Source organism: Tachypleus tridentatus, chromosome 13, assembly GCF_004210375.1.
Source record: "Tachypleus tridentatus isolate NWPU-2018 chromosome 13, ASM421037v1, whole genome shotgun sequence".
Classification (NCBI taxonomy): domain Eukaryota; kingdom Metazoa; phylum Arthropoda; class Merostomata; order Xiphosura; family Limulidae; genus Tachypleus; species Tachypleus tridentatus.
Window position 1 is genome coordinate 73,678,505 of NC_134837.1, and position 17,947 is coordinate 73,696,451.

The window sequence follows — 17,947 nt, forward strand, 5'->3', positions numbered from 1 at the left end:
CAAAAGCTTGATTCTTTTTCAACAGATCTTATAAGGACTGGTAAAACATGAAGCAAGAAGTAATTGTACATACATTATATATATAATGTATATATATATATATATTTACAGTTACAGAAATGAGAGATTAAAATGACCTGAAACATCTGGAAATCTTTAGGCCAGTGAGGCCAATGTGATCAGTAGAAGTTCCATTGCATAACAGGCTATTTGAGGCATTTTACAGCTATCTGTATTTAGATAAAATGTAAAAAAGAAAACATCAATTAATTAAAATGGCTACACCACTTCAATGCCTGGTGAAAACATGACATTATTTTTGTGACTTATGTTAAAGCACTAGCAGAACATAAATCATTATTTCAAGTCATGACAATTGTACAGATATCACCATTTCTAGGATACAACTAAAGTTAATATTTTTCTAAACTGAAAATGTATTTGAATAATGCTTACCTCCACTGACAATATAACTATTTTTTTATCTCGAGTGTTCCCACTCTTTGCCCATCAAAGCATTCACAATGCTTGCTCCAGTCTTTTATACCACACTCCATTGCCCTAGACAATGCAAATAATGATTTGCAAAATTCTCCACCAACTTCAGTGCACCCTCTATCTAGGTACTGTATATGAGCACCTCATTCAGATAATGTAATCACTTTTTAAAGATATTAATTGGATTTTAGTGGGGAGGTGTCAATGGAAATAAGTAATAATGGAAATGCATTTTCAGTTTAGGAAAATTACCATCTGTTGATACTATAGATAAAATCCAACACTAAAAAACTGGAGAGGCTGGAGCAGGCATGATCTATACAGAAAGTGTCTGTATAGAAAAGGAGCACATCATGATTAAAATTGGTACAAGAGTGGAGAAACTGCATTACATCCAGAACAGATATGCTCTTCAACTAGAACTTAGTTCTTATGTAAAAAGTTAAATAGAGTATAAGTAATCATAGGTATAGGCCAGTCCAAACCAGTTAGCCAAGAATACACAAATTAGGGCTGGAATTAAGAAGTCATGATACCTTTATCTCATGTTGGTGGCTCAGGCTATTGGACTGGAATGTTTGATAGATATCAAGCACATATCCTTTTGATTAGATCCTGATCTGTAGCCATAGAGTGATGTGTTTTGTATCACTGGAATCATGATTAGAAAGTAAGGAACATCTACATGGACAAACTCCTCCACCTGAAGAAGTCCAAAAGGCAGCACCCCTGGCACAGAATGACAGGATCATGTATACTGTACTCAACCAAAGGAAAAAAAAACTCATCTGGTCTCAAATTATGAACATTCATCCTCACTCCCCAACTAAGTGGATAAGAAGTATTCTGGTTGCCCCTGTAATCAAGCAGAGGATGTAAAACCTGTGCTCTACCAAGAACCTATGATGGGTCCACTTGGTGTTCAGAAATATGAGTAGATAGTGGACCTCCTTTCGTGAACAATATATAAAGCTGACATTGATCAAAGAGAAGGGCTACACACTCCCCAACTGGATAGTTTTGTGTCAAATCTGAGCCAGAATTAAGAGTGGGCTCAAGAGGAGGCTGGTGACACTCCTACTACTCTGGGAAAACAAACTCAAAGATCCAAGTAAGAGGGCCCCCAACTTTGCCCTCTTCTCAAAGAGTTGAGGAACACACTTGAACACTGGAAGAAAAGCTACTTTTCACTACTACACCAACTGGAAACTAAGGGTGGTAAGGACTCACGAGTCTGAGGGGTAACATGCATTGGGGAGCCCAAAGAAATTGTGCTCTGAAATCTGTGCAATAGGTGAACCAACCTCCTTAAATTTTTAAAAGGAAATCAATACTGATTTATTCAAGTTGGAGATTGACAGGGGCAGAAAGGAACCCCTTTAGCTTTACTTGTAATAGTCCATGTGTGGTACTTCATAATACAAAGGTAATATCATCTGGTAGGCACCTAGATGGTCTTATACAACCACACTTTGACAGAACCTGTTGCAACAACATTTAAAGTAATAATGTGGATAGCAAATAATCACAACACTCCTGTTGATAGAAACTCATACTGAATACTTTGTTGAAAAAAGTGATTACGTTATCCAAATAATAGTGATAGATAGAGGGTACATTCAAGTTGATGGAGAATTTTGTAAAGTAGAATGGGATATAAAAGATTGGAATAAATTTTCTCAATGCTTAGATAAGTTCAGGGTGGAAACCCTAAAGATCAAGAAATAACTACATTGTCAGCAGAGGTAGGTATGCTTTGGAAACAAAAGTTATTACAGTATTAGAACTTTGTCATGTTAATTTTGTTTGTTGCTTACCAAAAGTATACTAGAAATGTTAAGTACTCTACAATAAAAACACAAAACAGCATATTAAAAACTTAACAGATTATTTTATCCTTCTGTGACTAGTATTTTACTGGATATTTCATTTCACTATATTTACTTTTGTTTTAACTTTCTCATTTTTATCTCTCCTTTAAATGAGCTTCTGAAACAAAACTGTTGTAATAAATGACATTGCCATGATATACACATTTGTTCTTAACTATAACACTTAGGTACAGGATCAAAAGCTTGCAAATTAACATTTCAACATTGCATAAACTTCTTAATAGATGTTCCATTCACAAATACACCACTTGCTTAATAATACTGACTACCAGTAGCACATAGTTAGGTAACATATAATGTTACAATTTTCCTGTACTGAAAACATACTTCCAGTAGGTACATAACTACACTCACATAAACAGCTGTTCTCAATTGGTGATGCTCTCAAAAGAAAACTTTTGCATGCTATAAATCTTGAGCTCCCATGTAACCCCAGATCTATGTGATTTAACTGTATCTAGCATGCAAATCATCACGTGACAACCCTCTATCAATAAGAGTTCAACACCACACCCACCCCGATGCATGATTCTCTCTATTCGATCCTATCAAACTATCACTTCTCTGAGGCAGCACTGAATAAGAACAGTTATTTAGGTGAGTGAAGGTAATACACCATATCAAAATTTATGTTATTTAGTATAAAAGCTATATGATAGGGACTATAAGTAATATATTGAGGCCTTACACATTTAAAGCTGAATTCATCAAGTAACGGATAAGAGAAGATTTGCCAGTGTTTTTCCCTCCACAAACAATGATGCAAGGTCCTCCAAGTCCATCTCTTTCTTGTATTTGAAATAGTAAAACATTACCAATGTACAACTGTGAAACCATAACCACCATAAAAATGCATGATACTAATTGTATATACAATTTGCCACTGGGATTAAACCAAAGTTTGATTTTGAAATATTGAGATAAAATGGTGAAGAAGTTCAGTTAAGCTAATACAATAAACAGATGATGATAATAATCAAAACCTTCCTATAAACCCTAACATTTTAATACATGACAACACATAATGTGACCTTTTAAAGATTTATTGGCAAATTATACATGTTTTCTAGCATATTATTGGTATAAAAATAAACATGTTGCACACAGTTTTTTTTACAAGATATCCCACAAAAAAACTAACTAAAAATATGTTTCACAAAGTTTTCAATTAATGTCCATCAGATGTTAAATTTAAAATATGTTAAGATTATTGTTAATAAAATAAAAAAAATAAATACAATAACAAAATATTTTTCAATATTTCCTGCAGTCCAATATGCATTTCAGTTGTCACAATTTTGATGCAATTAATTTTTCACAGGGAGGCATAATTTCTTTCATGATAAATGCCCAATGTACAATATTGTGGATTTTTGTAGCTACAAGACATGGCTGGTTTCACAACAAACAACAGAAATGTACCAACCTGGATCTATGTAGTTAGAAAGCATGGCTTGTTTTACAATAAATAATAGGTGTGTACTATATTGAATTTTTGTTTTGAATCTAGAAAGGTTATTGTGTGGTTTGTTTTACTGTTTAGTCTGAATGACCAAAATATAAGTATTTATTTTTCTGTCCTAATTGTCGTTTAGAGATCTCAAGATTTGTTGTGGCCTAATCATACCTTAAAATACTTTCTTTAGTTTTTTATTGTTGCACATATTTGTATTTAAGGATTAAATTATAGGTTATATATGTGTTCATTTATTAAATCTTTTTTCCCTTCTGTTTAGAAAAGTTAAAAATGACCACGAGAATTACACCATATATTAAAACTACATCTTTCACATTAGAATGGGTAAAATAATGCTTGCTGAAGAACAACTCTCCCTATTCAACACAAAAGGTGCCACTTTCTAATTATCTTGCTTTCTTTTTTTTTAAATACAGATTACATAACAAGTACAAGACTAAACATCCAGTATTCATGTTTTACACAACATTCTTAAGACCTGTTTTTACAGTTTTATAATATACTCACTTGATTTCAGTATTTCTTGCATTATTTGTCCAGCTAGATTCTCATAAGCTTGTTCAGGAATAAATTTTAATATTTCATTTTTTGTGGTAAGGCTAAATCCATATTTTTTATAATTAGGAAGAACTAGTAGATGTTTCTTGGGGTTATGTACAGCTGCTGGAATAAAAAGTTTTTTTATAAATATTGTCACATACTCAACTTCTTTGAAAGTTGGTAACTTCTTCAAAACTATTAAGACTGAGAAACTGTCAAATACAGTGGATACTTCTGCTGCAAGGGATTCCAAGTCTTCCTGTGCTAACCTCTGTACAAGATGTCGTTTTACAGTCATGCCCACAGGTACAGCTTCAACTGTCTCAGTATTAATTCCTATATAGGAATGACATTTGCTGGAGAACACTGGAAAGTATGAAGAACACTGAGAATTGAGACTATATCCTAGTATGTTTAATGAGCCACTAAGCACTCGTACTACAGCTCTGCCATACATCAATACCTGAGCAGGATGGTGGAGAACAGCAATGACTGTATTCCTTGATGGAACAGGGAAGATACTGACATAAAAGAAGAAAAGAAAGAGTTTAAACTAAAGCTCTTAAAATGTAGCTCCTGAAAATCTACTACATGTATACCCTTCACTGAATGCAATGAAATAAACATTATACTAACTCCAGTAGTATAGTGTTTCAATTTGGTTCTGAAGATCATAAAGATCATAAATAATCTTGTATTAATAATAGTTGGATTAGACAGTATTTGCCATAAATCAAATGAAACATTTTCTTCCACAGCCCTGATGAAAACAAAACAAACATATTAGTGTAAGTAACTCAACCGTGTAATACAAATAAAGGATGATTTTGGACATAGAAAAGCTACAAAATTGCCAGTTGTCATCAAATGATGTAGTGACATGTTTTACAAATATTTATGTCACAGTTGGTGTTATATTTAAGAACAAAAAAAATATTTTTCTAAACAGCTATTTACATAAATTAGGAACATTATTTTCTCAAACAACTGTGTAAATTAAAAATCACAACCTCTGGAATTTTTTTCTTTTTGCAAACTAAAAGGTGAGTTGATTTTTCCATGTACTTAAATACAGTTGATAATAAACTAACTTGTGAAGATTACATGCTTCAAATCTATATTCTGACTGCTTGAATATTATAAAGTACAAAGCTGCACAATAGCATTATAAAACTTCAAACTTACAATTTAGGCATTGGACAACTATATAGTTTGATAGTAAATTTGAAAAAATATATAATAAAAAAGAGAAAATTAACAGTCTGGAAATTACTTTTCAAATTTTTAAAAATAATCTTCAGTAACCAATATGCCAGTCTCTATTTCTTTAATCTTTGCATTTGAAAGCAATAGTTACAAATAGTAGACTTATTATTTACTGAATACACTCAAACAAAGCTTCTTTCAATGCTTTCAACATCAAATGATGTGCAACTATTAGCAAATAAAAGTAACAGATGTTTACATTTCAGCATAAAATGTACCTAATCACAAGAGTTGAACTTTTAACTTTAATGAATTTTCAGACACAAAGTTTTGTCTATCACTTTTATAAAGGCTATAGTTTGTTCTTGAAGCTACAATTATATGTATTGAGCATTAGAAAAGTTAAAGTAGTAGTAGTTTTGCCATCTTTGCATAAATACAATGAAAACAGGAAAACTGAAAGCCTTTAATCAGGTGAAAAAAAAAGCATGTCAAAGATATAATTATAATGAAATCAGACAACAGGAATGGGATTATGCTAGTTTATGAAAGTACAAGATATAATTATAATGAAATCAGACAACAGGAATGGGATTATGCTAGTTTATGAAAGTACAAGATATAATTATAATGAAATCAGACAACAGGAATGGGATTATGCTAGTTTATGAAAGTACAAGATATAATTATAATGAAGTCAGACAACAGGAATGGGATTATGCTAGTTTATGAAAGTACAAGATATTTTAATAAATTAAAATAACTTTGGGAAATTGAAGAAGGACCCAACAAAACAAGAGAAACTGATTAAAAAGAATACTTATTAAATTTAAAGAAATAAAGATTTATGAGTGATATTGACTATAACTTGCTAAAACAGACAAAATCACAAGCAGGTATTTTCTATGCAGTACTGAAAAACCACACAATGTCCATTTAGAGCAATAGTAACTGATACCAGTATTCAAAATCACGAACTAGCAGGCTTTCTTGAAAATATATTAAATCTTTAAGCATTAATAAACTTAGTATTTCAAAATGTTTCTAGTTTGTGACAGAAAAAAATTTGAAAATTGTGTTTATTGTGGTAGCTTTGACATTGAATAATTATTCTCAAACACTGCTAGATAAAACACAGAATATACTTTTTAATCTGGTTTATTGTCAGGATAAACAGGTCATTTAAAGAAGTATTCATAAAATTACTAGGGTTAGCTACAATTACTTTGTGTTTAATAAAGAGATACATGATGAGATATACAGGATTGCTAAGGAATTGAGATTGAAACCAGTGTTGACTAATGTGTTTTTATGTTATTATGGAAAATGTAAGATGGATAGTTATTTTGAAAAAATTAAACCTATCTATTACAAAATATGTGTACATGACAGTTTTATTATTTGAATAAGATTTTAGTATGTATATCATACAAGTTAAATAGTACTTTTATTAGTTTAGCAAAAGAACTTAATAACATTAAAAAGCTCTTGATAGAAAGTTAGTTTTCTCATAAAATTATAAAGTTATTAAGGATTACCTGAACAAATATTTGTTTCAGTAGTACAGACAACAGTTATTAGAGAGAAAATCTGTATTTCTTTACAGTCTATAGTAACACAGTCTTTTGAACTAAAAAAAACAAAAATGGTAACAGAATACACGACAGAAGTTATTTCTTTAATGTGAAAGATAAAATACCAAAATTGTAATTATATTATTTACAGTTTTTCCAAACATTCTGCTAACTACCACATTCTGCTAACTACCTACTTAATTAGAAGCCATTTCTATCATATATCATTATCTTGGAAACTATCCCACAGGTTTAACAAACTTACATATTCTTCTGTACCCTTAAAATAACTCCAAACTTTAGTAATGTTGCAGTAATTCATAAATGATAATGACCCATCTTTAAGTAAATTCATTCAATTTTGATAGGAATAATCATGATTGTATAAAAATATAGTGGTCTGCTCGAAACTATACACCACCTGAAGTATACCATAAAATACAGAAAGAAATCAATTATATATAAATTTGGAAACAAAAAACAAATGTATATACATATATATACACATATTGTTAGTGCTCGAAGTTTTCCTTTTCTTCTGAAAATAACTTACTGAAATGGTGGTTGGTAGCCCCTTTTGACTGAAAGTAGTGGTTTTTGAGATAATTTAACTGAAGGTATTGATGTCACCTGAAATAACAACATTTATCCACTTACAAAGTGACACTAACTAGTAACTAATTTAAATATTAAATGTTTTTTTAAAATAATAATGCATGGGGTGTTTAAGTATTTCCAGAATACCAATCAAAGTAGTTTGTTGTTAACCTTCATCAATACACCTGTGGTCCATATGGACCCTGACAATAAATATTTATTGATATTTTTTTCATTGATGCTTATGAATCGTTGGCAGGAAGTAATTAATAACAATGGAACAAACATTATTCATTAAATAACATTAAAAGCATTTGAAATCCTTTTTCCTTCTTTTGAATCTAAGATTGGACATTACTTAAGGAATGACCTGATACATCATATAAACTGTTTTAAAATCTCATCTTTACTTAAGAGTGATAAAATGTGAAAATTGATACACATGCTCTTTTATGAACATCTTCACAGTTTAATTAAAAACTGCAAACTTTATGCAGTTATATTTTTGTAACTGTGACATAATCATCCTCTGACACAAAAATAATAAAACTTTCAATATTTTGCAGTTGAATACATCTTGTGAATAAAAAGTTGCATAGGATCAGTGCAGACCCCAAGTAATATAAAGATTTTGAGCATTGTGTCTGCATCAAGCATCAAGTTGTAGATTTCAGTAATATGTTACTGAATGTCTGATGGATAATGTCTCTCAGATTATTGAAACAATTTTAATCTTTCCTGATAACCAATTAGGAATTATAACTACTATTTAGTAAAAAGAAAAAACAAAAAATTTTAAACAGTAAGCCATTTTATACTGTAGCTTACAAAATAATACAGTCTGAGCCACAGATATTCAATTAATCACATTTTAGACAAATTTCATCTTTTGTACACAAGTTTTTAAATCGGTTGTGTCCAATATAAAATTCTTCACTCAACAAATACGCCTAATGGAATTATAAACATACGAGATATTGTCCCTAAAAGATCTTTGGGAGCTGAAATTATTTCTGATGAAAGAAATGATAACATTCACTTATCTTTTTGCTATTAATTATCTAAGATAAAATATTTAACATATCAATAATCACATCAATCTAATTTTACATATTAAGTTGATACTCACACTAAGAAAGATCAATAATAATGAATTTAAAATAACAAATACAATCCTTAAACACTTACAGATAAAATAACATTAAAATAAACTCATTTAATATCTGAAAAAAAACCACTAAAAATAAATATGAAAAACATGTTTAGTTTTCCTCTAAAACTTTCCATATGAAAACTATACATAAAGATAGTCCTGAAACAATCACGTTATTAAGTTATTTTAATGTGCTATTTTATCTTTAAATTGCAGCTTAAACTTCTATTATTAAATATTGCAAATAATGCCTGAGGGAAATGCACATCTCATAAGCTACCAGAACTGTGTCTGGAATATGTTATTACATTTCAGTTCCATAGAGTAAAATATAAATATTTGATTTAACTTAAAAATATATAATAAACATTACAATTACATTACTAAACAAAAAATCTGTTACTAAAACAGTTATGTCTTTATATCACACCTGTTTGTGCTTTTCTTGTCGTTGTTGCTGTTCATCCTCGTAATTACCAAATATAACATCAGCATCTACCACATTTCTGTTTTCTTCATTTCCATTCTCAACATTCACAAGTTCACCATTTTCAGTATAAGACATTTCAGAGTTCTGCATGAATGAAGGTAGGTCTTCCCATTCAGATGTTTCACTTTCAGATAGTTCTGATGCTTTGCCATAAGGTGAAAGAAATGTACCTTGATTTTCAGCAACAGATGGTGAATCTACTATTTCTACATCACAGGGACTGTGTGATTTTGTATCATTAACATCCATTATTCTCTCTTCTTCATCACTTTCACTATAACTAATACTGTTGTCTTCATCTTCACTACCTATGTATTTGGTATTTTTGCTAATTAGTAGTCTTTCAGTGCCAAATTTAGGATCTTTCTTAGTACCATCAGTATAATCAACACAAGGGTATAACTGTGTTTCAATGTGATTTGATTTGTCATCCATCTCACTTTTATCATCTTCACTGGATGAAGAAAATGATTTTCCACCATGAGTTATTTGATTATACTCTTTCAAACTTTCAACAGAGCCATAATCTTTTTCAACATTATATATTAAGTTTTTAAGGCCTGAATTAACAAACTCTTTTTTTCCATCAAACCCTGTAACAAATATTTGCCCTTTAGGAGTATTTTTGATGTCATTAATATAGGTCATATTTTCTTCTTCTGAACTAAACGCAAATGGAATCTGGTCAAGAAGTTGATTTTGTTTTACCAAGTGCTTTCTCTTTGATAACTTTGACTTGTACGTTGAGGGATGGGATTCTGAATGCTCAGAATTTATTCTGAAAGAGCCCTGGTATATATTTTCAACACTCCTATTTGAAGATGACAGTCTGACTGTTTCAGATTTTTTCTTCAATAGTTTTTTATTTCTAGAAAGATCTTTAATTTTATTACTCTTTTCAACCTTACATGTTGCACTAAATGGCTGTTCATCTGAAAAGCTACAACTTAGTCTTCTAATATATCCTGTACACTCCTTACTTCCCAGGCTCTGACTGAGATTAGCTTTACCAGAACTAGAACGGGTCATACGACCTATAAAAGATCTTAACCAAGGTTTTTTCTTCATTTCATTTGGAATCTTTTTGAAGAATGTTCCTATTTTATTGCTTTCTGAAGACTTCTGCTTTGGAGTTTTTCCCATACCTTTATGAAATGGAAAAACATTATTCATGAGTACATATATATATATATATATATGCGTGTACGTGTGTGTGTGTGTATGCAAGTACTATCTGTAGGTTGTATGCATAATTTTGTTCCCACAAGTCATCTTCCTCACCCAGATTGACAAACATTACAAACCTTCCAGAGTAACTCCACTAAACATCTGACTGGAATATTAATAAAATGCCATAAATAATGTTTGTATGTATTGTTATGAACTCCATGTAAAGCTACACGAGGGCTATCTTTGCAAGCCATCCATAAGTAACCAGTGAAAGACTAGAGGGAAGGCAACTAGTCATCACCACTCACTGCCACCTCTTTTAACAATGAATAGTAGGATTAACCATCACATTATAAAACAAAACAAACCACCTGGTAGAATCTAATAAAGTGGAAGAAGGCAATGGAAAAAAACAACAAAAAACATTTATTTATCCTTTTTCAAAGATATTATGTAATTGTAAGGAACAAACTAACTGGATATATAAAGGTTTATCCACATCCCAGTCTGAAGGATGTCATTCACGGGTCAAAGAAAATGAAATGCAAAAGAAAGACACTTGAAAAACCTGATCTGGCAAACTGTGAAAAAAAAAGATTCCCTACTGAGCAACTGAAGTGTGGAAAGAAAGATCTGATCTCAATAAAAGAAAATGCAAAAATAGTGAAAAAGGATGCAAGAAGTTTTGATGGCACATACATCCAAACCATAACAGATGGAAAGGAGAAAAAAATATGCTTTCAGAGAAATATGATATAACGAACACAAAATCAACAAGCAGGTAAAGGAGATTCCAAAAATGCAAGGAAGTCAAGAAATGGAAATGAAAAATATCTGTAAGCTAGAACAAAACAGCAAAGTCAACTAGGAGAGCCAAGTATCCAGATAAACAAAAAATGAAACTGCATTGACCCTGATGTTAGATGAAGAAAAAACAAAATGGTCTGTGGTACACATTTTATATGAAAAAACACAGAATGAAGCAGAAGATAAAGGGGAAGAAAAAAAAAAGAGCTTAATTATAAAAAAAAAAAACTTGAAAAGTAATAATTTTCCACTGAAGATAAATAAAGCTGTGCCTAGAGCAAACCTTAGTGGGAGAAATAGCCAGTTAAATCATCACCATCCTGATTATGTTCAATCTGGAGAAAGAATATTGGCCTAACAGATGGTAGGAGGAGGCCCAGTATGCAAGAAGGAATCCACAACATATAGAACAATGGCTAACATCCACCTCAGATAACAAGCCTCCAGTAGCCACAGGTCCCATGCTAGAAACAAAATTACTAACCCCAGACAACGGGAAATAACTCTCACCTGAAAATGTATAATGGGTAAGAAGAAGTAAAGAAACTGTTTTTCTTTTTACATATTTCAACAGGAATAAAAGAAACTAGTCAGATTTGAACAGATATTAAGTGTTGCAAACTACTTCAAATCTCATGTCTAATCAAGTTTACGAATAAATGTATGCTAAACAATTAGAAGAGAAGAATGAAGTTATTTCAAGTGTTTAAGGAGATATACTGTACAAGGAGGTTGTGTCATCCTTTATTTACACATCACTTTTCACTACAGTGAATCAAAGGTTATTTCAAACTCACATGGTTAAGTCTCATAAAAAAGATATATTAGAACTCAAACATCTTAAGAGTGTTTTGCAAGTTGAAACTGATCAGAACAGACATTTTATGCATCTTGAGTGCATGTAAAAAAGGTGTTACTGCAACTGATTGAAAAGATACGTGATCCATTTGGGATGTGGAAATAGAGGGTGATTTGCTTGATCAAGACAGACATGTGATATGCCTTAAACAAATTTAGAATAAACAATCTCATGGTCATTAAACTGCTATGTGTATAGTTTTTTAAATAATGAAACCAGTGTGGTCTTGACATACTTAAATTAAAAAAAAAACTACTAAACTTTTGATAAGATGCCACACAGGAGATTAGCTATAAAAATCTTTCTTTCATTCAATTAACTAGTTATTAATGATGTCTAGTCAATGTACATAGTTGTTGTTAGTGGTGTGTCTCAGGGCTCAGTGCTTAGGCCTTTGGTTTCTCTTATTTATATTAATCACATTCATAGAGACATAAATAGTTTTTGTTTATTAACAGGTTGATTATAATATGAAAAGAAATTTAAAAATAACTGGTTATTTTTAGCAATTTAGAAATAACAAATCTTGAATTACAACTGACAAAACACTAAGTCATAAACATCAAATATTGATGCCAACAGAATACCTAGGCACATTTACCAGTCAAAAAAAAAAATCACTTTCCATTACTTTTTTTGCTTTCTGCAAAGAAGCTAATTTTCAATCCATTTCTTATACTTTTTCACTAATCTCCTAAATATGAAACTTACTAAATAATCTTTTGATAAAGATAAGACCTTGCAATTTCTTACACATTAAATGAATTTTGACTTAAAATTAAGTTTTAGGAAAAGTATTTTATAATGATAAAACTTAATAAATATTTAAAATTTGCTAATGAAATTTCAATTTAAGTCAACTCTAACAAAATGCCATCTCATATACTTGAAACTGATGGCAAAAGTTAACACTTACTATAGTTGTATTTTAGTTCAAGAGAAGGAAATAACATTTAAAGCACAAACATGCATTTCCAATATTGAATAACTAGCACACAAGCTTAGCTTTCTCAAGGCTATGCAAGGATTAACTTTGTTAGCAATCCCAATTTTTGGACTGATTAATTTAAAAAAAAGACATTCAACAGCACTAACTGTCAACTCCTGTCCCAACAAATAGTATGCTTTGACTCACACTTATTGTGCACCCACAACCTAATGTGTGGAGTGGATAATGAATCTTCAGATTCACAATCTAAGCAAGCTGCACACTAAGACCACATACTACCCACAAGTTTAACTAGTCTCATCCTTATAACACTCTAGCTTATACTATCACAATGGTGGACAATCTTCATGTGGTTTAATCTAGTTTTAACTGTCCTAAGATTACCAAGACTATGCAATTTCTCATCCCCAGTCTTACATATTTATATTTACATTGATTATCCACACTGACACTTGATGTAAACACCAACTCTTACTTTTTGAGTATAAATGAGTATTGCCCCTTGCATTTGTTAATATGATTACTTATTTTCTCCTTAATAAATCGGAAATAATGTTTCAGTAAAATAACATTTACAGATATTTGAAGTATGGAGATGAACACTTTGAAACACAGTAAAATTTAACACTACCAAAATGACTGTGATTTTGATTTCAGTAACTCATATTATATGAAAATGAAACCAGAATTTGTTACATATTCATGGTATAACTTAAAACGTTTTGTGTTATGTTACAATGATTTTTTCTCTATAAACACACGACAAGCGTGTAACACTGAGTTTGAAGTGTAACACTACTTATAATCTTAGTCTATACCCACAACACATATCAAAATTCTGATTTTTATTACTTTTTAGTTCCTTACTTCTCACTATTTCACCGCGAACAGGAACCTTATCTTGTTGAGTACTTCTATCCTAAAATAAATTAATTTCTCAGAACAAATAAAATTCACAAAACCACAAAGAATTAAACCGTTTTCCCTCCACACGTGAAGAATTAAATTATAAAGCGCCCTCTCTTTACAAATAAGCGAAATTACATTATATTTACTGTTACAATCATATAAGTACATACTCCACGAGGTACTTGGTGGTTAGAATATAGACGTAGAAAAAGAAATCAGTTTAGTAAAATAAGATTGGTTAATTTCTCGAGGCATTCGTCTTAACTGTTTAAACACCGATCCTCCTACTTAGGTATCGAATAATAAAAAATTATATTGCTCAAGCGTACATTCACTTTACTTTTTGTACAACGCAAAGACTATTTGTTTCTTTGTACAGCAGATTAAAACGCCAAAGTCAGGGGTTCGATTCCCCTTGGTGGGCTCAGCAGACAGCCTGATGTGGCTTTGCTATAAGAAAAAAAACACACACTTGTTTGTTTTGAATTTCGCGCAAAGCTACACGAGGGCTATCTGCGCAAGCCGTATCTAATTTAACAGTATAAGACTGGAGGGAAGGCAGCTAGTTATCACCACCTATCACCAAGTCTTGGGCTGCGCTTTTATCAGCGAATAATGGGATTGACCGTTACATTATAACGCCTCCACTGCTAAAAGGGCGAGCATGTTTGGTGTGACGGGGATTCAAATGAATGTATAATAATATTATGTATATTATTATACATTTGTCAGCTATTTCTGAATATATGTAGTTCTGACATAACATATGATCAAGAATCTCGTTAAGTTGATTTTGTTCTAGCTGTTTTTGTTCCTTTGTCATTCTTTGGAAAAAATGTCTGTTTTGTCATTGAAGTTACAATGCTGCACAATGTACAAAAGTCGAAAGAGTAGTGTTCTTCAATGGTAGACCCAGTATACCACGTGAACACGTGAGTAGTGTTAGTTGCTATGAGTAAATATTATGTTACCTGTAATGTAAGGAATATTAAAATTAAACAATCTGGTATACTGTTTTGTGCAAATCAATTTCGAGAGAAAATATTTACGTGATCCAACAAAAGTGACATTCCTACCTCTGTACACTGTTTTTGGGTAATGTTAAAATAAAATTATTTATGCTTATTATTACACCGTGTCCAGTGTGTTCTGTTTTTTAGAAAATTAGTTACTCAAATATTCAATAGTACTTTGTAATAAGTATCTTTTTGGACTTCCTGTTATTAACCACACCTATCCTATTGCTCTAAAGTGAATTCAGTTTTATCTTAATATTCCACAAAGTAGATAAGAAATAATAAAATGTTTCTTAGAATAATTATGAATATGCCAAATACGCAAAGAAGAATAATGATGTTATTTTACAGAGAGCATGCGCTACTCATGACACTGTTTAGCATTACCACCAATACTAGGGAGGCTATGTCCTAAAAGTATCATTTGAATTTACTTCTATCTTATTTACATAAATACTTTCGTAGACATAAGTGCGTTTAGTTTTAACTATAGAGCATGGTTCAAGGAAGTAACTAAGTTACTGTCACCCAACTTACCAATTGAACTAGGTTATTCACTTGATATATCGTCTGCATCTTTTAATAATAAACAAGTTGTATTCGTGCATAGTACAGGATCAAAATAATTCATATAAGTACTGTCTAACAATGGGACAGCGATAAGTCTAGGGATTTACAAAGCTAAAATAAGTGATTCGATTTCCCTCGGTAAATACAGCAAATATCTCGCTGTGGCTTTGCTATAAAAAAGGCCTAGCATGGCCAGGTAGGTTAAGGCGTTCGATTTGTAATCTGAGGGTCGCGGGTTCGAATCCCCGTCGCACCAAACATGCTCGCCCTTTCAGCCGTTGGAGCGTTATAATGTGACGGTCACTTCCGCTATTCATTGGTAAAAGAGTAGCCCAAGAGTTGGCGGTGAATGGTGATGACTAGCTGCCTTCCCTCTTGTCTTACACTACTAAATTAAGGACGGCTAGTGCAGATAGCCCTCGAGTAGCTTTGCACGAAATTCAAACAAAAACAAGCAAGCTATAAGAAAAAGAATAGCATACACTTATAAATACTAGATGCCACTAGATAAAAATAAAGATTTAATGAAATCCAGTATATTCGTTTATAGCCAAATGTTGCAAGATTTGCTTTAATTCTTTAATTTTCCGAACTTAGGACTACCAATTATGTTGTATTAAGAGCAAAAATAGAAAGATAAGTTTAGATGACTGGCATTTCAGTAAAAACAAAAACAAAGCAAAGCATAGATACCAGTATGTTAGCTTTTAAGTAGTAGCATTACAAATGTAACAGTCAAAATGCATATTTCTAGACTGTACATATATTCAGTCATTATAAGTTGGTATTTTTTTCAAATACGACACCTTGATATCACAATCAATGTTCTTATTAAATATTCTTGAATGATTTCGTTATGTATAATACACTTGTTTTCGTTTGATGGTCACTCGCAGAAGTATATTTTGGACCTTAGCCAATGAATGAGAAAGTCGCGTGATGTGTCAAATGATCAATTACTTATTAAAGAAAAGATGAAATGAATTTGTAATTAACATGTAAAAATGTTGTTTTTTTGCATATTTATCGCTCAAAATTTGACTTTTTATGGTAAATGTGTTTACATCATATATGAATTAGTGACATTTAATTAGTGATAGTTCATAAACATGACACATACTGGAGTAAAATGATGTTAAAATTTAGAAATCCAATCTATTGTACCACATTAAACGCTCGTAATGTAATTTGTAACCAATGAGAATACACAGAACCGGACGTTTCTTAGTTAATGGTTCATTTCTCGAAACGATATATCCTGTTTGTACTGTATGTTCTTATACCACATTATACCTATAGTAAAAGTAGATAAAATAATTCTGAAAATGTATTTGGGAAATTTAATCATTAGTATGTTTGTTTTATAACTATTTATATCTCATCAGAATTCATGCATAAATACGCAAAAATAGCAACAATAGCAGATAAACTCCTACGTAGTACAATAAATTATTTTGACAAAAATTGGAGAAAAGATGAACTAATAAGCGAACTAAACAGATACTGTATACATTATGAGAATAGTCCAAAACACCTTTCCCCAGTAAATATATATATATATTCCAATAAAACAAAAAGGCCACCTATAAACTAGACTTTACATTAGTTTAGGGATTAACTAATAAACATTGAAAGGGATTTATGCGAATGTTTTATGTTTAATGCCTCTCTAGTGATAGTGCAAATTGTCATGAAACTATTTAGAGAAGTGATATATTTCCACCAAGTGTACACGTAGAGAGTGCATGGACATTGCCTTGATAGGGGACTGAGTAGGTGCGGGTTACCCTGGCCCTCGTGTAAAATTTATAAATACACTTGACAGTCGCTAAAACCAATGAAAGGAAAGAGGAAGAGGTAGACGAAACCTGACCCTCCCGGGTATACTAATACAAATACCCAAATAACCATAAGGGAGAGAGAGCCGCTGAGCCACTAGGAGGCTTCTTTGTGAACAAACATGTTTCGGTAAAAACTTTGCTTGATTTAATACCAAGTCAAGGTTGAGATATTGTGCACATACAGTCATGTGAAAAAGTTAGAACACCCTATGAAAGCCTGTGTATTTTTGTAACATTTTTGGATATATAGATATTTAATCTCAATTTTAACAATACTGAGAGATTATAGGAATATAACTAAACAATTAAAACTGAAGACTTTTCAAGGTCTTTTGTAAATCTAATTTTACAAAAATGCATATTCTAACTGAGGAAAAAGTTAGGGCACCCTACCCCCTA

The 17,947-nt window shown here is 31.4% G+C and overlaps 1 protein-coding gene across 2 annotated transcripts in view; it reads right to left on the reverse strand.

The window, feature by feature from the left end:
- LOC143241120 (polynucleotide 5'-hydroxyl-kinase NOL9) overlaps positions 1-14,227 on the reverse strand; it is a 28,841-nt gene extending 14,614 nt beyond the window's left edge. Inside the window, exons 1-5 of one of the 2 annotated variants that reach the window (XM_076484714.1) lie at positions 14,080-14,227; positions 9,368-10,572; positions 7,741-7,817; positions 4,375-4,928; positions 3,079-3,178 (exon numbers count right to left, since the gene is read on the reverse strand). In XM_076484714.1, the coding sequence (XP_076340829.1) occupies positions 3,079-3,178; positions 4,375-4,928; positions 7,741-7,817; positions 9,368-10,570 (1,934 nt within the window). In that variant the 5' untranslated portion in view covers positions 10,571-10,572; positions 14,080-14,227. Of the gene's footprint in view, positions 1-3,078; positions 3,179-4,374; positions 4,929-7,740; positions 7,818-9,367; positions 10,573-14,064 lie in introns of both variants that reach the window. The other variant, XM_076484713.1, reaches the window with a different exon arrangement.
- Between the last annotated feature and the right edge of the window lie 3,720 nt (positions 14,228-17,947).